General features: G+C 52.0%; 1 protein-coding gene across 5 annotated transcripts in view; it reads left to right on the top strand.

Moving 5' to 3' along the window:
• The first annotated feature begins 2,140 nt into the window (after positions 1-2,140).
• Positions 2,141-21,212, top strand: part of APOL6 (apolipoprotein L6) — a 53,622-nt gene continuing 34,550 nt past the window's right edge. Inside the window, exons 1-6 of one of the 5 annotated variants that reach the window (XM_034987618.1) lie at positions 4,210-4,631; positions 5,374-5,424; positions 13,506-13,630; positions 15,918-16,042; positions 18,013-18,844; positions 19,727-19,825. In XM_034987618.1, the coding sequence (XP_034843509.1) occupies positions 5,418-5,424; positions 13,506-13,630; positions 15,918-16,042; positions 18,013-18,844; positions 19,727-19,792 (1,155 nt within the window). In that variant the 5' untranslated portion in view covers positions 4,210-4,631; positions 5,374-5,417 and the 3' untranslated portion in view covers positions 19,793-19,825. Of the gene's footprint in view, positions 2,192-4,209; positions 4,632-5,058; positions 5,425-12,741; positions 13,256-13,505; positions 13,631-15,917; positions 16,043-18,012; positions 18,845-19,726; positions 19,826-21,212 lie in introns of those variants that run through there. The other 4 variants (XM_034987622.1, XM_034987620.1, XM_034987619.1 and 1 more) reach the window with 4 other exon arrangements.

The following is a 21,212-nucleotide window of genomic DNA, read 5'->3' as shown; positions in this document are numbered from 1 at the left end:
ACTTGCAATAAAAAGATTCCTACTGATATAGCTTCCCTGATCACCTCCGAGGAGCAAATGCTTGCTCTCCCGGCTACTACTAACTGTTGTCTATACCTCTTACCACATTTATTGTCAGTGCTCTTGGCCTCACACAGCTGCCTTTATTTTAATTTGTGCATTATTCAGAAAGAGTGTCAAACAGTACGCATGCTTTCACATCCTGGTCTCAAGATTATCTCCCTTTCATGGACGTGGTCAGGAATGTCCAGAGAGAAGAAGCTCTTTTTCCCAGGACCACGGTCTCAGGAAAGGGCAGGGCTGGTGGAAATTCAAACCTTAGACAAGGATTCGCCCCCAGGAACCAGAGGGTGGAGAGTAGGGTGCACGGGATGTCGGCCCTGGCAGAGCCACCTCCTGGGAGCTCAAACCTCCCAGTTGGGGTGGGGAGCCGGGACAAAGTGCCATGGGCCAGCATCTTCTCTAGGGGCTGCAGTGGCTCTGTGGAGGGGCTTCTGGGCTTCTAAGGTCTCAGCTCGGGGGGTGCCAAGCTGCCCAGTTCAGAGCAAGGGGTGCTGATGGCAAGGCTTAGCCCAGGGCAAAGGGCTTTGCAGGACTGGGAGGAGGGAATTAGGAGACATGAGAATCAGGAGCCTAGGCAAAGACCCCCAGGCTGACTGGTGAGTTTTGGCTTCTCAACTCAGCTGTGAGCTTCTCAGGGTGGGAGCTACGTTTGAGGCTCTTATTGACCTCTCTTAGCCCCTGGGGGACTTCCTGGCCCCATCTGTTCTCTCAGAGATGTGGCTGCCCTAAGGAACGACCATGGCTTGGGGGCTTAGAACAACAGAAGCGTACCCTCTCTCAGTTCCAGAGGCCACGAGTCGGCAGCTGGTTCCTTCTGGAGACTCTGAGGAACGGAGGAGATTCTGTTGCCTGCCTCTCTCCCACCTGCCCGAGGTTGCCAGCCCTCCTTGCTTTGTGGCTGTACCACTCGGATCTTTGCCTGTGTCTTCATGCAGCAGTCCCCTCGTGTGTCTCTGTGTCTTCCCCTGTTCTTTTAAGGACACTCTCACTGAGTTTAGGGCCCACCTTAAATCCAGTACGATCTCCTCCGGAGATCCTTCGCTTAATCCCATTGGCAAAGATCCTATTTCCAAATAAGGTCACAGTCACAGGTACGGGGCTTAGGACTCAGACATATCTTTTTGGGATCACGAGTCAACCCACCACAGATGGAGAAATGCAGGCGCAGAGGAAAAGGGGTTTGCTCCGGGATCCCACGGTACATTAAGGCAGCCAAGGGCCTGCCTGTTCTCCTGACGCTGGCCAGAGCTCTGGCCCAGCCCACCGTCTGTCCCCGGTTCCCAAGATTTTCTGGGAAAGTCTTCAGTGAAAAACCATCTGGAGACTGTCTGGGCTTCTGGGGAGCCTGCCCTTTCCTGTGCAGAATGGCCGAGAATATGATCGCAGGAGGGAGTTTCCTTTCCTGGCTGGCTCCGTGCCTGGGGCCTGGGCTGGCGGATAGGCCCCGCCCTGGGGAAGAGGCCACGTCCCTGCTCGCAGGGTCCCTGCTCCCAACCCCTTCTCTGTGGAGGCCAGAGGCGGCTCTGGTCACAATGGGGAGGGCAAGAAGAATGAGTTTCCCCTGAGGCTTTCTTTCCAGGAGATGACTCTTGCTCTCTTTGGGAAGAGCCAGGGAACATTGTATAGGATTTAAACTGATGAATCCGACTCTAAATCCTCAGCTCTCAGAGGCTGCAGGGAATGATTGGGATTCCGGCCTCAGGGGCGCCTGGGTGGCTCAGTCCGTTAAGCGTCTGCCTTCGGCTCAGGTCGTGATCTCAGGGTCACAGGGGACCCCCGTGATCGGGCTCCCTGCTTCTCCCTCTGTGCCTTCCCCCCTGCTCTCTCTCTCTCTCTCTCTGCCTCCCAAATAAATAAATACAATCTTAAAAAGAAAAATTATTCTGGCCTCAGGTCCCAGCTCTGCCATTTGCTGAATTGTGGCCTTGGGCACATCCTTGACTTCTCTAAGTCTCTGTGTTCTGATTGGTTAAATAGGGACAACAGCAAACTGACCCTATGCAGTCATTCAAAGGATTAACCTAAGCACAGAAAGCCATTATCACAGAGCCCATACTCAGGGGAGGAGAGATGGCCATCGTCATTGTGCATGAAGTGTGGGGGCCACTGACCCGAGCTCAGGCTACAGGTAAAGTCAAATGTCTGCTGTGATCAAATTAATATGACTTCTAGCCCACAGCTCTTCCTACTGGAAGATTCTCTCCTCTTCCCAGATACCAACACAAGTCCCGGGGTTTTGCTTTTCTGTGCAAATCATAATTCAGGTCCACCTCTAGCGAATGGCCACGGGCCATTTGAGTCAATCCTGGTTTTAAGAACTTCTAAGAGAAAAAGGTGGACAGAGTTGTGACCAGTCTGATGTCATATACATTCAGGGCTGGTTGGGACCTGTGAGGCAAAAGAGGTCTTTTCTGGCTTTAATAAAAGAACCTAAGATTGGTCCCTAATACCTGTGGCCGAGACAGAATCCTGGGGTCTGACCTTCCTGTAATGTGGGACCCCCGTCCCAGGGCGGCCTGAGCACAGGTCAGCAGGCTGGATCTGGGGGCCGAGCTGCCGGGGTGGGGGCTGTGGAGGTCTGATCTCCTCACACGATCAGGCTGATCATGGCCATGGGGACTGCTCCTTCTCTCCCGGAAGACCTCTGGCCGCCCCCTGCAAACCCACCCACCCCGTGGCCAGCAACCCTTGTGCTCTGCATAGCCCAGGATGAGATGTGAGTTTGGTTTGTTCTGTGTCAGGCCAAACACTTGCTTTCTTTCCCATGGAATTTTAGCATCTAGAACGAGGATCTAGAACCTGAGACACCGGGTGGTGTGGGACATCCCGGCAGCCAGGGTTGGCCTTCTCCAGGCAGAGCCCTGGGCCTTGCTCTGCCGGCACTTCCTGAGAACCACATCGGAGATCCAGACCCACAGACAAGAAGAATGAGCAGCGTCATCCTTACTGATGGGGTCACAGGGACCTGGGGGGGGGGGGGGTCGGGAGGGTGGTCTTGATGCACAGCAGGGGCAGCAGCTAAATTAAGCCCCATCACCAGCCCTTTCCTTCTGTCCCCTCTGGCCCTTCCCAGCTCCACATCTCTGCCACCAGATCCCAGGAGCTCGCCCTCCTGCCTCAAAATGTGCTTCTCCCAGGGACTGAGTCTAGTCCTGTGCCAGGCCTACCCTATCATCTCTGGAGTTCTGGCGAATAAGCTTTTCTGCATCTCATCGGACTGGAGCCACACGTACTGTGAGCTGTGGAATTTAGGTTATGTGGGGCCAACAAAGGGTCACGGTGCCAGGAGGGAATGGCCAAGGAGAAAACATGACAAAGTTCAGGCCCTGCCCCGTGCCACCTAGTGGTGGGTATAAAAATGGACCCACTCAACAGTCAGCCTCATGAGAGAGCCAGGGAGAGACCAACCTACATTTTGTGTGGATGGCCTTCTTGGGTGCAAGTGGGGGTCTGGAAAGATCCATGGAGTTGGGGAGAGAATAAGGCTTAGGTCCAAAGCCATAGTAAAGGAGGCAAAATAATGGAGGTTTTTCAATCCCTAGGATCTCTGAATCACGGAATGTTAGGTTCTAAGGATCATAGAGTCACAGCCAAGAAAAGGACCCTAGTTCATCCAGTGGGATTTCCTCATTTTACAGATGTGGGCAGGGATCTGGCGGTTTCAGGGCAAGCTTCATTCCTGAAGGATGGGCTCGTCCCTGTGAAAGACACTCCCTGTGAGGTCACAGGGGACCCCTCACCCCTCAGCCCCCAAGTCCCCTGGCCAGCCCACTAGAGCTAACTTGCCCATCCATGCAGGGGAAGGGGCATGCCCACGGCTACAGCAGGAAGCGAGCAGAGCTGGGTCCACTGGCCCCCAGTCCGGCTCAGGCGGCCTCTGGATTTGTATCCTTGGCCATCACAGTGCTTCCTAGAGCCACCCACAGCAGTTCCTTGGATATGTAAATAAAGCCTCTGGGTCAGATGTCACCACCTCTGACCAAGCAAGGAGGCAAATTTTGATGCCAGAGGGACCGCCCTTCTGCAAGCAAATTGCAAAGACTGCCCACTGGCTGTATTTTCCAGAAGCCCAAGTCTGGAGAGGTTAGCAGACATCTGAGATGGTTGGTTCTGTTGGAGCAGAACGGGGGGCTCAGCCAGGGATCTGCAGACCCACAGGATGCCCAGATCCCACCCCCCACCCCCACCCTCTTGGAGGATCAGCTGCTTGGCAAACTGATGCTTTGCAAAATGCCCATCCAGGCGGTCCCTGGGCCAAATCAAGAGGAGCCTCACTTTGGCACCTGACCCCTTCATAGAGAACAGTCATTGGTTGACTCATGCAGAAGAGCACCCCCTTTGTTTGGGCCTTATTTCTTCCTCCCTCCAATCTCACGGTTCCAGGGAGAACTTCCAGAAACAGTACACTGTTTTTGCTATGGGAGAAGGATTGTGCCCCAGGCTGGGGAATCAGAGAACCTCATTGCCCCGGCCACAAGGAACCAGTGGGACGTGGGACACAAGGAGTCTTCTTACTGGATCTGGAGGGGGAGACGTCCTTGCATCCATAGTCCTGGAACCGGAAGGATGTGAGTTGGAATAGGCCTGAGGTTCTGTTCTCTCTGCTATGGAAAAAGCCTACCTATACTGGGACTGAATGAGGCTGGCGCCCCAAAAGAAACACAGAGCTGGGGAAAAGGAAAGAGAGAGAGAGAGACCTATGACCATAATGAGGTCCCTAATCTCAGGACCTGAAGGTTCAGGAGTGGCCTGAAACCTATAGATTTCCCTTTGATTCCATGAGCTAGATCAACAGCTCACAAACATTCTACCTACGACCCATTGCACTCTGCAATCCAGAACACACACACAAGTACAGGATGAAAGGTATATAATTTTCATGAAGCAACATTTATACCATTATTATGTGTGATACATTTTTTTTAAAGATTATATTTATTTATTTGAGAGAGAGAGAGTGAGCATGAGCGGGGAGGAGGGGCAGAGAGAGAGAGAGAAGCAGACTCCCCACTGAGCTCAGAGCCCGAAGCAGGGCTCAATCCCAGGACCCTGAGATCATGACCTGAGCCCCTAACCTATAGGATCTGATGCCATCTCAGGGGAGACAGTGTCGGGACTGAATTAAATTGCAGTCAGTCACCTCTCTGGTGTCAGAGACTTGCTCACTGGTGTGGGGGAAACGTGCACGTCGGAAGCAGGTGCAGAGTTGTACGCTCCCGGCACAGGGCTCCGACGCAATGTTCTGCACTGGGCAGTTCCCATCCCTCCAAACCCCCAATCACAGAAATCTGGATTTTTCTTGAGGGGCAGGAGAAGGAAGGGGAACACGTCCTCAAGAGTGTCTCAAGGATCCCATGAGAGGTGAGTCTTGTCTGTGTGTATAAAGCGGTAACAGTGACATGCATACCTGGTGATGGTCTTCCCATTGTCAAGATGAACTCACTGGACCCTTGCAGGAACCCACGAAAGGGTGCTGGAGGGTTCGGAGGACAGGCAGCAAGGACCGGGTTCAGTGCCTTTTTGCCGTGTGACCACTGCCCCACTGCTCCCCTCCGTCGAGGCCCTGGGGATTCCGGGGCTGATTGCAGGCGAAGCCGTGGGGGCAGGGATGGAACTTTCACTACATTTGGCAAATTGTGCTCCCCGGGCACGGGAGGAGGGAAGAGATTCCCAGAACCCAGGAGTTTCAGGCTCAGTGCGTACCTTAAGGCCCCTTCTCCCCAACATACGACGGTCGCCACCTGAGCAAGGGCTGCCCAAGGATCACAAGAATGCCTTTTGGGCTGTGAGCACTGGAGCCGTGGTTTAGGATTTTTCTAACAGTGGCCCTAAAGCATCCTGCTCTGAGGGGCCCAGCTGGAGGCAGGTGTGCCCATGTTCCTACTGCCGGCTGCCTCGGGGTTGGGGAAGCCGGTCAGCGGCTTGGGTGTCTTCCATGTGCAATCCCGGGGGCCTCCCTGGCCGCTCTGGGAAGGAAGAGAGAGTGCCTGTCTGCAGCTAATGAGCGAGCTCGGAGCAAAGAACAGCAAGTTCTATGGGAGAGTTCTACACAAAATCAACCATCGTAGTCACTTCCAAGGGCACAGTTCAGTGGCGGGGAGTACGTTTACGTGGCCCTGCAGCCTCACCCCCTGCCCCCTCCCTACACACACACAGCATCCACCCCAGGGAGCTTTTCATCTTGCAAAACTGAAAGAAACTGTGTCCCCATTAAACACTAACTTCCTGTTCCCTCCATCCCCCAGCCCGAGAACCACCACCCTACTCTTGGTCTCTGTAAATCTGACTCCTCTAGGCACCTCATCTAAGCTGAATCATAGGGTAGTTGTCCTTTTGTGGCTGGCTTCTTTCACTGAGCATAGTGTTTCCAAGGCTGATCCATGTTATAGCAGGTGTCAGAGTTTCCTTCCCTTTTAAGGTTGAATAGTAGCTCATCCTATATGTTGAATATGTTGTATGTAGAATAAGCCTATCCCAGCGTGCGTGCATATCTCATTTATCCACGGACACTGGTTGCCTTCTACCTTCTGGCTGTTGTGAATAATGCTACTGTGAACATGGGTGTTCAAGTATCTCTGAGACCCTGCTTCCAATTCTTTTAGGTATATGACCAGAAGTGGAATTGCTGGATCATATGGTAATTTTATCTTTAGTTTTTGAGGAGCCTTCATGCTGTTTTCCACATGGGCTGCGCCATTTCACACTCCCACCAGCGATGCACAAGGGTTCCAATTTCTCCACATCCTTGCTAATGCTTATTTTCTGGAAAAAAAAAATTTTTTTTTTAAAGATTTTATTTCTTTTTTAAAAATTTTTTTTTATTTTTAAGATTTTATTTATTTATTTATTTGACAGAGAGCGACACAGTGAGAGAGAGAGCACAAGCAGGGGGAGTGGGAGAGGGAGAAGCAGGCTTCCCACCAAGCAGGGAGCCTGATGCGGGACTTGATCCCAGGACCCTGGGATCATGACCTGAGCCACCCAGGCGCCCCTAAAGATTTTATTTCTTTATTTCAGTGAGCGAGAGAGAGAGAACATGAGCAGTGGGGGTGGGGGGGAAGAGGGGCAGAGCGAGAGGGAGAAGCAGACTCCCCACTGCGCAGGGAGCCCGACTCGGGGCTCAATCCCAGGGATCGAGCCAGAGATCACGACCCAAGCTGAAGGCAGACGCTTAACTGACTGAGCCGCCCAGGCTCCCCTGAAATTTTTTTACTAATAGCCATCTTAACAGGTGTGAAGGGGGGCAGGGTCATGTGGTGATGGGGAGCCCAGCTGTCCCCCTGCTCATTGGCAGGAACCAAGATGCCAGTCACTGCAGCAGGGATAGGGTGGGTTGCCATCTCACAGGATCCCGTACGAACAACAGCCCCTGTGCCGTTTCTTCCAATAACCAAAGTACAGAGCCCAGAAACCACTGGGTGGAAAGCAAGGGGCACGTCTTGTGGTTTATGCCATGGGCCCCAAAATGTCACTTCCCATTCCGTGACTTGAGGCTCTACGTGTCGAGAAGTTTTGATATTCCTCCAAAGGGAGAGTACGGCCACCAGTTCTCTTAATAATTGTTAAATTCAAGCTGAAAGTGTGAGCTGGCCTTTCCAAACACACACGTAGCTTTACTGAGCTATAATTCACATACCATATGTTCCACCCATCAAATGGACACATTAGTGGTTTTTAGTACATTCTTAGAGTTGAGTCAGATTTACAGAGACCAAGAGTAGGGTGGTGGTTGTCGGGCTGGGGGATGGAGGGAACAGGAAGTTAGTGTTTAATGGGGACACAGTTTCTTTCAGTTTTGCAAGATGAAAAGCTCCCTGGGGTGGATGCTGTGTGTGTGTAGGGAGGGGGCAGGGGATGAGGCTGCAGGGCCACGTAAACGTACTCCCCGCCACTGAACTGTGCCCTTGGAAGTGACTACGATGGTTGATTTTGTGTAGAACTCTCCCATAGAACTTGCCGTTCTTTGCTCCGAGCTCGCTCATTAGCTGCAGACAGGCACTCAGAACTGTCTCCAGAACATCTTCATCACCTCCAAAAGAAACCCCACAGTCATTAACAATCTCTCCCCATTCCTCCCTCCCTGGGGCCCCTGGAAGCCACCATTCATTCTCCTTTCTGTCTCTATACTCCTGCCTACTCTGGAAACGCCATATAAATGGAATCACACTCTGTGTGGTCCTCTGTGCCTGGTTTCTCTCACTCAGCATGATTGCAAGGTTCATCTGTGTTGTAATATGTGCCAGTATTTGTCTCTTTTTCATTGCCAAATAATATTCCATTGTATGGATGGACCATGTTTTATTTAGCCATTCACCAGTAGGTGGACATTGGGTTGTTTGCACTTTTTGGCTATTATGAATAATGCTGCTGTGAACATCCATGCCCAAGTTTGGGATACGTGTTTTCATTTCTCTTGGGTATATATCTGGGATTGAAATTGCTGGATTATAGGGTACTTCTATGTTTACCTTTTTTTTTTTTTTTGGACCCAGAAAAGGATGCATTTACTTAACAAAATCCTAACTTTTTGGACCGAAATCCATTTTTCTGACTTTTTAAAAATTGAAATAAAATACACAGGACATAGAATTAGCTATTTTTTAAAAAGATTTATTTATTTATTTTAGGGGGGCTAAAGAGAAAGAGAGAAGTGAGGGAGGGGCAGAGGAAGAGGGAGAGAGAGAAACCCAAGAAGACTCCCCCGTTGAGTGCAGAGCTCAGTGTGGGGCTCGATCTCTCAACCCATGAGATCATGACCTGAGCTGAAAGCATGAGTCAGACATTCAAATGACTGAGCCACCCAGGTGCCCCAGAATTAGGTATTTTATTTATTTATTTTTTTAAAGATTTTATTTATTTGAGAGCGAGAATGAGAGACAGCATGAGAGGGAGGAGGGTCAGAGGGAGAAGCAGACTCCCCGCCGAGCAGGGAGCCCGACGTGGGACTCGATCCCGGGACTCCAGGATCATGACCTGAGCCGAAGGCAGTCGCTTAACCAACTGAGCCACCCAGGCGCCCAGAATTAGGTATTTTAAAGTGAACAATTCAGTATTGCGTACATTCGTAATGTTGTGCAACCATCACTTCTCCCTGGTTCCCGAATGTTTTCAACACCCCCAAAAAGAAACCCCAAACCCATTAAGTGGTTACTCCCCAAGTCCTTGTCCTCTGGTCTCTCTGGCAACCACCAACCTGCTTTACGTCTCTATAAACTTACCTGTTTTAGATATTTCATGTAAAAGGAATCATCCAATGTGTGGCCTTTTGTGCCTGGCTTCTTTCATTTAGCGGCAGAAGGCCTTTGGGGTTTAATCACATTGTGGCCTGTGTTGGCACTTTATTCCTTTTTATGGTGAATAAAATTCCATCGTAGGTATATGCCATGATTTATGTATCTATTCATCCACTGACGGTATATTTACTGTTCTGAGGGACTACTAGACTGTTTTGGGGGACTGTTGTTGACACAGGTGGTTGGCTGTGCTCATCAAAAGAAGTAGTAGCATACTGCCAACATGCCCTGGGGGAGGGAGGTTCCCATGCCCTAGGTCCGTGCCGGCTTGCCCTAACCAGGGGGAAGCTGCTGGAAGCCTAACCCCACCTGATTCCGGAACATGTGAAGCTTAGGGTCTACCCTTCGGAAAGGACTCCAACCTGATGAGGAGCTGGCCGAAGGCAAGGGGATAAAGGAATGGGTAATTTAGGAAGGAAAGTCGCAAATACCCGCCATGACGCTGAACTAATTCTCATGAAGCCCTTGGAACAGCACTGGCACCTGGCAAGTACTCAGTAAATTCTAGCTCTAATGATTACTACCAATATTATTACTAATATTTTTGAAGTTGGCCAAAATATTGTGAATGCCAGTTTCATAAAAAGATTATAACCAAAAGATTGCAACTCCCTGCTTGCTGTGTCAGCGTGATTTTTCAGAAGTTTCCTTCCCTTTCCTCCTCATTCCCTTTCTTATCTACTAAAGGTGGTTAGATTTACCACTGAGGTCATAGATTTGAGAATATCAATAAGGGTTGTGGTAGAACGAGAGAAGGCTGGACACCCTGGGTCCACTGGGTAGATCCGTTGCCTGCAGATACAACCCCTGGGTGTGACTTCTGGTGCAACTCTTGGGGAGGACTGGGGACATCCAGAGCTCTATTTGGGTTGTCGCAGCTCATAAAGAAGGCCTTCTTCAGTCCTATACCTGGAAGGACGGTGTGTGTGGGGGGGAAGCACAGTGCAAAGGATGGGATGCAGAGGACACCTATTGCTTTTGCCTGCCCAACATCCTTTCTTGGCTGATTCTAGGAACAGCGCCCCCTTCCTTTGGGTAACTGCCTCTGCTCTACCCCAGGGGGTTCTGGTGGGTGCACTAACAAGCCTCACCTCCACGCCTCCCAGCCTGTTAGAGCCTGAATGTCTGTGCCCCCCACCCCAGATTCACACGTTGGAATCCTACACCCCATGTGATGGTATTTGGAGGTGGGGCCTGTGGAAAGTGATTGGGTCGTGAGGGTGGAGATTTCAGGAGCAGCATGGGTGTCCTTCTAAAAGAGACCCCCGGCTCCTGATGGGCTACTGGCGGCCTGCTCCCTGCCCTCTCCCAGGCCCGGTGGTTTTGCTGCACGTTTGGAGCTGGAGCTGCTTCAAGGGTGTTCCAGAAGATTCTTAAGTTACATTAGCCTGAATCAATCTCTAGGGCTTGTGTTCAAACCACAGCTCCAGGCAGCCCAGAGGTGTCTGGCTGTCAGCTCCCTAATTCTCCAGCACCAGGGACTGTGGCCAGGTCCCCAGCAGGGAGGGCAACCTGGAGGGCCTGCCTTCGAGCACCAGACTAACTGGCTGGCATTCCTACCATCCTCATTTAGGTCACAAAAGGGAGGCCCTGGCTGGTTTGTTGGGTAACAGAGAAACTCTCTAAGCCCTTGATGAGAGCAAAGGGGATGCTTTTGAAACAGTTCCAGTGTATAGTTCCCTTTTTCTTTTTTAATATTTTATTTATTTAGTTGAGAGAGAGTGAGAGAGCGAGAGAGAGCATGAATGGGGGGGAGAAGAGGGAGAAGCAGGTTTCCAACGAACAGAGAGCCTGATGCGGGGCTCAATCCCAGGACCTTGGGATCATGACCTGAGCCGAAGGCAGATGCTTAACGACTGAGCCACCCAGGCGCCCCTATATTTCCCTTTATCTGTGCGACATCTCCCTCCCCGACCCCCTTTGCCATCAATTTCTCAAGGAATGAGAACAAAGGACAAGAAGTCCTCAGGATAGGGTGTGGGGGGGGGCACGGACCTGACCTTAGAGAAGTCCCTACAGAGAGGGGTGTAGGGAGAAACCTTCCAGGATTGGGAGGGCAGCAGGCAGAGGGAGGGACAAGAGCAATAAGGCAATCAGACTCGGGCAGAAGTGGTAGGAAAAGTCCGCCTGGGGGAAGGAAGGAGGCAGGCAGCCCGAGCAGAGAGGTCTGGGGCAGGGGCAGCAGCTAGAGAAGCCCCAGTGGTGTGTGTCTGGGTCAAGGAAGGGGCTGGACCACCTCCTCCCCTGCCCCCAGGTCTCCTCAGCTCGTCCTCCCCTCACCCTGCCCCCTGCAGTTCCCCAGGGCCTGAGCAAGGCCTGCAAGGTGGGACGTGGGCCCAGCGCATGGGAGCCTATTCCACGGGTGTGTGGGCCGGAGGCCGGTGTGCCTGCAACCAGAGCCCGGGGGCCGCCACCAAGCCAACAGCCAGCTGGATGGGCTTCCCCAGCCCGAGGCAGCTGCCGCCTGATGGGATGGTGGGACACAGGAGGCCTCTGGGCAGGCCAGGGAGACCCCAGAGGCACAGCACAGGCATCCCCACCCAGGTGCCCTCTCAGGGGGCTGCAGACTTTCAAGGGGAGAGGGAATGCCCTGATGCCCAAGTCGGGTCCGAATTTGCCTGAACATTCACCTGCCGAGTGACCAACTTGACCCAACACTGTGTATTTGAAATTGCAAGAGATCGAGGGAGCGTAAGGTAAGTTTGTTCTTGTCAGCAGGCTTGGGGCCCCCGAGGAAGGGGAGGTGAGGTTTACGAAATGAAGCAGCTCTGTCCTCTTGCTTGGCTGGGTGACACACCACATGTTTTCTGTCTCACCCCAGAAGCGGCGTTTGCTGCATGTGACATTCTTTTGCTCGCCCCGCGTCTTTTAGGGGGTCTTGCTTCACCAGCGCCGCCGTGGTAAACACCACCCTAGTCCAGTGGCCGGCCTGGTGTCTGAGGCTCCCAGGCCCTCAGGGAAGGCCTCGGCATCTGGGACTGTTGCCGGGGAAAACCACAGGGAGGCCGGAGGGCGGCTGCCCCAGTTGGAGGACAGCCTCTGTCCAGAGTGCACGAGGCCAGGACACCAGGGCCCCTCAGGCCCCTCCAAGTCCCAGCTCAGCAGCCCACCGGCCTCTCATCCCTCCTCCCTGCTTGGAGGGCCCTGGGGGACGCCCACAGAGCCGGTGTGGCCTTCGGGAGGGCTGGGGAGTCAACCCAGGGCTTTCTGCCTTATCGACGTGCACAAACCACACGGCCCACACTCCCCCCCCCCCCCCCACACACACACGGAGACACAGATCTCAGCCCATGACTGCGCAGGTTATTCCTACAGACATGGAGGCTAGAACTGGGTGACCATGGGCAAGCCACTGACCCATGCCACTCCCCCCCGCCCCCCAGGGTCTCAGTTTCGCCATCTGCAACTCGGGAGACTCACAACCACAATCCTGTACTCAAACCTTCGGGGCCAGATGTGTTTCAGAGTTTCCCATGGTCTGGATTTGGGGAAAGGTTCTGCAAAGGTTTTGCAACGCCCTCGCCGCCCTGTTTGGTCACACGCTACTATTTCTCAGGGAAACCACAAAGGTGCGAATGAAGCGGGATACGCAAGAACCACGTCCTTGCACCCGGGCGGGTCAGGGTCAGGTCCCTCCACCACACGAATTACCGAAACGGGTCTCGGGTTCCAGCGACTTCTGCAAGTCACAGTTACAGATCTGAGGCATCGGCCCTCGCCTGTCCCCAGCTCAGAGGGAGGGAGAGCCCGGTGACAGCACCCACGGCAGCCACCGGTGACGCATCTGTGGGGCGCTCAGTCCACGCTGGGCGCTGAGGACTCGCTCCTCACCACGGCTCTGAGCCGCAAGAACTATTTTGAGACCCATTTCACAGCTGGGGAATCGAAGCAAAGCACTGGTGAGGAACAGCTCCCCGTGGTCCCCTAGACTGAGCCCTCGCCTTACTGGCCACTGTCCTGGCGCCCAGCACACAGCGAGGGCAGGGCGAGGGGGGCTTGGGCCTCTGCCCACAGTTCTGCTGCTTTGCTTCACTGCACAGCTAGAAGAGAAAGAGGCAAAGAAGGAAAGCAAAAGTGAAAACCATTTCTCAGTAAGCCCTGCTCTTCCCCGAAATGTTGCTTCTGTTCGTACCATTTCTGTGCCTGCAGAGCCCAGACCCAGGTTCTCAGCTGACTCAGAAGAGGTCTGCAGAGCTTCGGGCTTTCCCCCCCGGGCGGCAGAACCTGCTGGAGACTCTGCTTCAGCCCCCCGCCGGACCAGAGGCCCCAGAGAGGTAAGGACAGAGCGCAGGGTGGGGTCCTCCTGTCCCTGGGCACCCGAGCCCTCAGCGAGACAGCAGGCGGAGGAGCGAGGCTGTAGGCACTTGGCTCAGGACAGAGAGCTGGGACCAGGGCCACCGGGGTCCACATCCCCGTCCTGTCAGGGCTCTGGCCTCGGGAAAGGCCTGAAGCTCAACTTCTTTGATGGTAAATCAGGGTAGGATTCTCTCTTCCTGGGCTGTTTGAAGTTTAAGTGGAAACAGGATTATGAAGGTGATGGGACAGATCAAGTTACATCTCACCTTTGCTGGCTGGGGATGCCCCTCCCCCGACCGGTGCTAGACTGGGAAGACTTTTTTTCTAAGTTCTTTCAGAAGTAGAGAGGGAGAGAAAGATGACCGGGAGAGAGAAGGCATAGCTCAGGTATCATTTCTGACATACACTCTGAGGCCAAGCACCAAATATAGGAGAAGAGATGAGAGAGGATGTGTCCCTTTCCTCAGGCAGCCGGAATAAAAGTGCCACCAACTGGGTGGCCTAAAATAATGGAAATGGATTCCCTCCCAATCCTGGAGGCCAGAGTCTGAAATCAAGGTGCCAGAGAGGTCGTCCTCCAGCTAAAGGCTCTCGGGAAGAATCAATTCTTGCTCACCTCTCACAGCCTCTGGTGAATCAAGCAAGCCTGACCTTATGACAGCTTAACCCCCATCTCTGCTTCGGTCATCACGCACCCGTCTCCCGTGTGTCTGTGTCCTTTCCTTGTAAGGAGTCATTGGAATTAGGCTCCCCCCCACCCCGCCTCCCCCAAACTAGGATGAATTCATCTCAAGATCCTTAACTAATTACATCTTCAGGAACATGATTTCTAAATAAGGTCACATTGTGAGGTTCCAGGGAGACGCGAATTGGAGGGACACCACTATTCAACCTGCTAGTGGGGACAGTCTTAAAAAAAAATTAAGGCATCACAGGCAGGTATATGGCAAAAGTGATTGATAGAAAGTATAAAAGGATGAAGCATGAAAAGCAAGCTTCCATCTCATCCCTGACCCCCAATCCAATCAGTGTTGCTAGTTTCTGGTCTCTACAAACATATGTGTCTTTCTTCAATGCAAATGGGAGCACAGAATACAGAATCCTATACCCTGCCTTCTCATGTACCAATGTGCACTGGAGAGCCTTCCCTCTGTTTATATGGATTTGCCTCATTTGGTTAAATGACTGCATACTATTTCGTTGTTAGATAAACCACATACTTAACTAGTCCATTTGGGGTGGTTTTCAGACTTTTCTTTTTTCTTTCTTTCTTTCTTTGCTTCCTTCCTTCCTTCCTTCCCTTCCTTCCCTTCCTTCCTTTCCTTCCCTTCTTTTCCTTTCCTTTCTTTCTTTCCTTCCTTCCTTCCTTTTTTTTTAAACTATGAATTATGCTTGCTTTTTGCTCCCTTTTTGTATCTGCATGTTTGCCTGGTTCTTTTTTTAAAAAATAACCTTCATATTTTAGAATAGTTTTAGATCTACAGCAAAAGTGAGGGGAAAGTACAGAGATTTCCCATATGCCCCCTGGCTCCCCTCACCCCCCCAGCCATGCACAGCACTCCCCCCACCCTATCAACATCCCAGACCAGAATGGGACACTTGTTATAGCTGGTGAGCTTACATTGACACATCATTATCAACCAGAGTCCATAGTTTACATTGGGGTTCTCTCTTGGTGTTGTGTATTTTATGGGTTTGGGCAAATGTAAAATGACATGTATCTATCCACCATTGCAAGAGCTGACAGAATAGTCTCCCTGCCCTAAAAACCCTCCCTGCTCTGTCTATTCCTCATTCCCTCCCGCCAGCCCCTGGCAACCACAGCTCTTTTTACTGTCTCCAGAATTATGCCTTTCCCAGAATGTCCTGTAGTTGGAATCACACAGAACGTAGCTTTTTCAGACTGGCTACTTTCACTTAGTAAAATGCATTTAAGGTTCCCCCAGGTCTTTTCATGGCTTGATAGCTCATTTCTTATAGTGCTGAATCATAATAATACTCCTTTATCTGGCTGGACCACCGTTTGTTTCCTCACTACTGAAAGACATCTTGGTGGTCTCCAAGTTTTGGGAATTATGAATAAAGTTTCTATAAATAGAATATATATTGCGACACCACACTATAAAATGTACTGGCGGTAGTTGGCAAATATTTAGTATATTGTCAGTATTTCATTATTACTTTGATTTCACATAACCTAAAATCCCGCCGCAAACCTTGAACTTCACATGGTTTCCTGGCACCTGCAGTAACCTTGTTTTCCAGGTGTCCAAGCAGAACGTTGCACCAGTGACTCACGAGGGCACCTCTAATTCTCCCATGGACCAAATGAGCTCAACTCTGGGGTGGCAGGAGCCTCTGGACAGCGAGGCAGGGACAGAATGCCCAAGGTAAGGTGGAGAGCTTTGTCCCTGGGGAGGGCGGCTTCTGCTGAAATGCTCCAGGCATCCTCCTGCAATGCGACGGGGAAACAAATATGCCACGGCCTACACTGAATATTTTGGAGAGAAGGCCAGATCAGTCAGGTGCCCGACATCGGGCAATAGGCCTGGAAGGGCAGAAACTGCCCCGCTCATAGAGGGGAGGCCCGTGAGGCCTCAGCCATTACTGAAAGAGCCCATCGGTGTCACTGCATTGAAGAATTCAGGCCCGATGAGCCGCAGATCAGCAGACGTCACCCCACCAGCTTCCAGCACAATGCGGACAGTCAACAGATGTTCGCTGAGCGAGCCAGGGGAGCTTATGCGAGATGGTGCCTTCTAGAGCTGGACCACCACGCTGTACCTGTCCCCCGTGAGGATGGCGGCGCAGGAAATGCCCGCATCGGAGACATTCGGGTTCATTCAAAAGCACAAGAAGTCTAACTCCCATTCTCTCTCAACCATGTTAAAGACAAAACTCAGTAGTGGACGCAAAGTGGGGTAGTCAATCTCTGTACCTCCTTGTCCTTTCGTCTCCTTGCCCCCGCTCCCTTGAGGAAACACAAGGGCATGGAGGGCTGGGTTGTGGCATCGCAAAGGTTAGGGGTCCTCAGCCATGGCCTCCCTCCTAGCCTTCATCCCTCCCCTTATCCCTGCAAGCCCCTGGCAACCTTCTGCTCTGTGAACTGATTTACAGCTGCTGATTAACTGATCATTGGGCCTAAATTCATTCGTTATTAATGCTAAGGGGTTTCCTTGGAAGTATATTTGGTTTTTTACCTCTTCCATTGAGAAATTGTGTGCGTGTGTTGAGAGAGAGAAAGATATTAAAAGATGTATATATATATATATATATATATATACACTTCAGTGAGGAATTCCTGACATCAGCTGACAGAGGAGAGAAAAACTGCCCAGAATGGCAGTGGGCTCGGAGCTCCATCTTCATCTCACGCATCCCTTCGCGCAAGTCCCCTTTCCTCTCTGGGCTTCTGTTCCCTCCGCTGAAAAGTAAAGGTGGTAGCTTGTACCCTGGTTAGGGCTCCTTCCAGTTCTGAGTCTCTCCTCTGGGCCAGGGAATCCGTCATCACTGGGCCTCCTAAGCTCACCCTGAAGGAGATGCACCAACAGCCCTTGGTTTGAGGAAAGTGCCCGAAGGAGTCAGTTTGCTCCTCCCTGATACTGTTCTCCCATAAAGGCCAAACTCTTCTGGGGTGATGAAGATCCCTTAATACTTTGTACTGTGAGACACTGGGGAGGAGATGCCCTTTGTCCCTGACATCTTCCATGAAGGACCCAACCCATCTGCTTGAGTCGTCAAGTAAAACTGGCGAAGTACCAAGGAGAACCTTCAGAATATTAGTGATAATTTACTTCAGCCCTCTCGGTGTTCAAATCCAGATGGAGGCAAAGGCCACCACAGCAGCCAGACTCAAGGCCGTGGGAGTGTAGGCTGCATTGTACAATATGGCGCCTCCTTCCTCTGACTCACCTCTACAAATACAGGACCCTCAACCTGGTCTCCTCTTTCTCCTGCTTTTCCCACACCTGCCCCTCCATTAGTCCCAGGTTCTTTATCTTGACTCAGATCTTAGCATTTCCTCACTGTCCCTCCTGGGTGACAGTCTCTTTGAACAAGGCTGAACATGTCCCCCGGGACTAATCTACCTTCTCCATCTCTTAGGCAAGGCTGTGTTTCTCCCATGTGTCCCTCCAGAAGTCTCTACTATGTGTGTTTCTTCTCTTCATGGAAGCAGCTCCCAACAATGCTCTGGGACTCTCCATGGCCGGGTGAGAGGTAACAGAGGTGTCAGGGAGATGCAGGACGAATTCAGAGGCAGGCGTGGCAAGAACACCCAGAAACCACAATGAGCCTGACTAAGAATGTGACTTTCTCATCAGGGAGACTTAAGCAAAACCTTTCTTTTGCTCACCCACAGGGACCAGGATGACAGTCTTCTGTGTGAGGATGTGCAGCAACAAGATGAGGATCTGTCAGCTGAAGAAATAATATTTTTGAAAGAGTTTCCCATCATCAAGGAAGAGCTAGAAGTGGACATCAAGAAGCTCCATGCCCTTGCAGATGACATCAACACAACCCACAGAACATTCACCAAGACCAACATGTTGGCCACCTCCATCACTGTGGTCTCAGACACCATGAGCATCCTGGGTCTGGTCCTCGTCCCATCAACAATAGGAGGAAGTCTGGTGCTCTCTGCTGTTGGTAAAGTTTTGGGGACAGCAGCCGGGTTCACCAGCATCTTCACCAATGTTATGGAACACTTTCAAAGTCAAAAAGCCCGAACTCAAGCCAGCACCCTAGTGTCTACCCATAACAATGAGGTCGAGGAGGCTCAGGGAAAGATGGTCTATATCATGAGTGTCGGAAAGAAGGCCTATGATTGTGGAAGTAACATCATGGATGTTAAGAGGAACATCCATGCCTTTCAGAGAGCCAGAGCCCACCTGCGTCTGGCCACTGCAGCCAAGCGTCTCCTGACCACTGGCCAAGTCTCGGCCCGAAGGAGCATGCAGTTGCAAAGGGCCTTTAAGGGCACAGCAGTGCTGATAAAGAAAAATGCTCGCATGCTGTGTAGTGCTATGGCTGGCTTCTCCCTCTACCAGGACGTGGTCACCCTCCTGACCGACTGGAAGCAACTGAAGAAAGGAGAAGGAAGCAAGATGGCAGAAGAGCTGAGGGCCCACGCGCGGGAGCTAGAAAGGAAGCTGACAGAACTCACCCAGCTCTATGAGAGCCTGCAGCAGCAGGTGAGGCTGACATCTCCTTCATGGGTAGGGCTGGAGGGAGGGGAGAAGCTTTAACCGGGGCTGATGGGCACCAAGGTTTAAAGAAAGGGAGTTAAGGGAGCTGGCGTGTGTGTGTGTGTGTGTGTGTGTGTGTGTGTGTGTGTGAAGTTTGCTTGGATGTTCCTGAGGATTTGGGGCACCTGGTGGCCCGGGGGGTCCAAATGATGTCAGGTGCCTCTTGATGATAATGGCGCCTCTCCTGGACAGACCTGGTCATGCCTTCGATTTCTCTCTCATTGCTCCTTGAGGTCCATGGGCTGGGAAGAGGGTCTTCCCAGGTGTACAACAGAGAGCACTGAGCCACAGGGAGCATTACAGACTGAAATGTGTCCCTGCACCTTCATAGGTTGAAGCCCCAGAGTGACTATTTGGAGGTGGGGCCTTTGGGAGGCGACTGGGGCTGAATCGGGTCATAGGAAGGGGTGATCCTATGAGACTGATGTCCTTCTAAGAGGAGGAGGGAATACAAGAGGGCTCTCTCTTTCTGCCTGCGCCCGCACAGAGGGAAAGTCCGTGGGAGGACACGGCGAGAAGGTGGCCATCTCCAAAGCCAGGGGGAGGGCTCACCAGAAACCCAACTGGCCGGAGCCTCCAGAACTAGGAGAAAACACATTCCCCTTATATAAGGCACCCAGTCTGTGCTATTCCGCTAGGACAGCCCCAGCTGACAAAGACAGGGAGCTTCAGTGACTCGCCAAGTGCTCACAGCTAGGGGGTGGCAGAGTCAGGATACAAAGCCAGGAAGCCTGCCGGCAGAGGCAGCACCCAGAGCAGCCTGCCAGGCTGCCCCCCGAGCCCTCCCTTGCAAGCCCTCTTGTGACTGGTGTTTTTGTTTCTTTACAGAAACTCTTCCAAGAGAAAAGGCCCAGGAGCTCGTCTTCGGGCGGAGCCACGGGGTCTCTGGCTTGACCTCCAGGCAGGCGTGGGGAAGCAGGACCTCAGGTGACAGGAGAGGACTCTGAGCAGAATTAAAAGGGGACACGGTGGGGGCGGGCTGGGTTGGCAGAGGCGATGCCTAGGACTTAGCAATCGGGAGGTCCAACTGGGGCCTGAGGGCGCGGTCAGCTAGTGAGTGTGGCGAGGTCCATCTGTCCTGCCTCTCCTTCACCACCCTGCTTCTTCATTGTCCCCCATCCCTTCTCTAGGGCGCCGCCTCTTTCCCGCTGCTTCTCCGATGCCCCATTCACTCACGCGCACACAGTAGGTCCTCATGAAGCATGTGTCGATTGGTGCGGGCTCTATATTAAATGCAGAGGATAGGACAGGAGGGTCCCTGAGGTGAGGGGCATCTTGTGCTCACCTTTCCGTGGCCAGCTGCCTGCTCTGCTCCCTTCCTCCGGCACCCAGGGTAATGCTGGGTAAGACCTGGGTTTGCACACAACAGGACGTCACTGGAAACTGCTCGACCAGATTCCATCAGGAAAGAGAGAGGCCCAGGAGCCCTTCTCTCCTCCCCAAGTTCAGAGCAATTTAGGATTCCTCAGAAACTGTGAGGACCTCTCCAGGCTTCCTGCATCACCTATCTTCAACCTACTTCTTTCTTATGTTTTAGCTGCTGTTTTGAAAGCAGTGCATGGACATTAAATACAACTTTTTAAAAATTCAGGCAGGGGCGCCTGGGTGGCTCAGTCGGTTAAGCATCTGCCTTCGGCTCAGGTCATGATGGAGCCCCGCATCCGGCTCCTTGCTCAGCCGAGAGCCTGCTTCTCCTTCTCCCTCTCCCTCTGCCTTCTGCTCCCCCGCTTGTGCTCTTTCTGTCAAATAAATAAATAAAATCTTAAAAAATAGTAAAATAAAATAAAATTCAGTCAAGTAAAACACAGGAGTTAGAAATAATGCATCAACTGGGCGCCTGGGTGGCTCCGTCGTTAAGCATCTGCCTTCGGCTCAGGTCATGGTCCCAGGGTCCTGGGATCAAGTCCCAAATCAGGCTCCCTGCTCGGCGGGAAGCCTGCTTCTCCCTCTCCCACTCCCCCCTGCTTGTGTTCCCTCTCTCACTGTGTGTCTCTCTTTCAAATAAATAAATAAAATCTTTTAAAAAAAAAGGGATAATACATCAACCAAGGGTGACGACTGTTGGCAGTCTGGTGTAGAATGTTCAAGTGCCTGCCTTCCGTACTTGTCCTGAGACTGCCCGCTGGGGACCCTCCCTCAAGGCTGCGTTAGATAAAAATCCTAGATTTTTTTCTGCAACCCAGAGTTTTCTCTCTCTCATTCTCAATTCCCTCCTTTGCCTACAGATCTAGAACTTTCTAGGTTGCTGTTTTCACTTCACAATATTTTCCTACCATTCTCTATTTCACTTAGTTTTTATAGACTTTTTTTATGT

The sequence above is a fragment of the Mirounga leonina genome, unplaced genomic scaffold (genome assembly GCF_011800145.1).
Source record: "Mirounga leonina isolate KUSES-001 unplaced genomic scaffold, KU_Mleo_1.0 Mir_418, whole genome shotgun sequence".
NCBI lineage: Eukaryota > Metazoa > Chordata > Mammalia > Carnivora > Phocidae > Mirounga > Mirounga leonina.
Note: the sequence above shows the minus strand (reverse complement) of the source record. Positions and strands in the feature narration are given on the sequence as shown.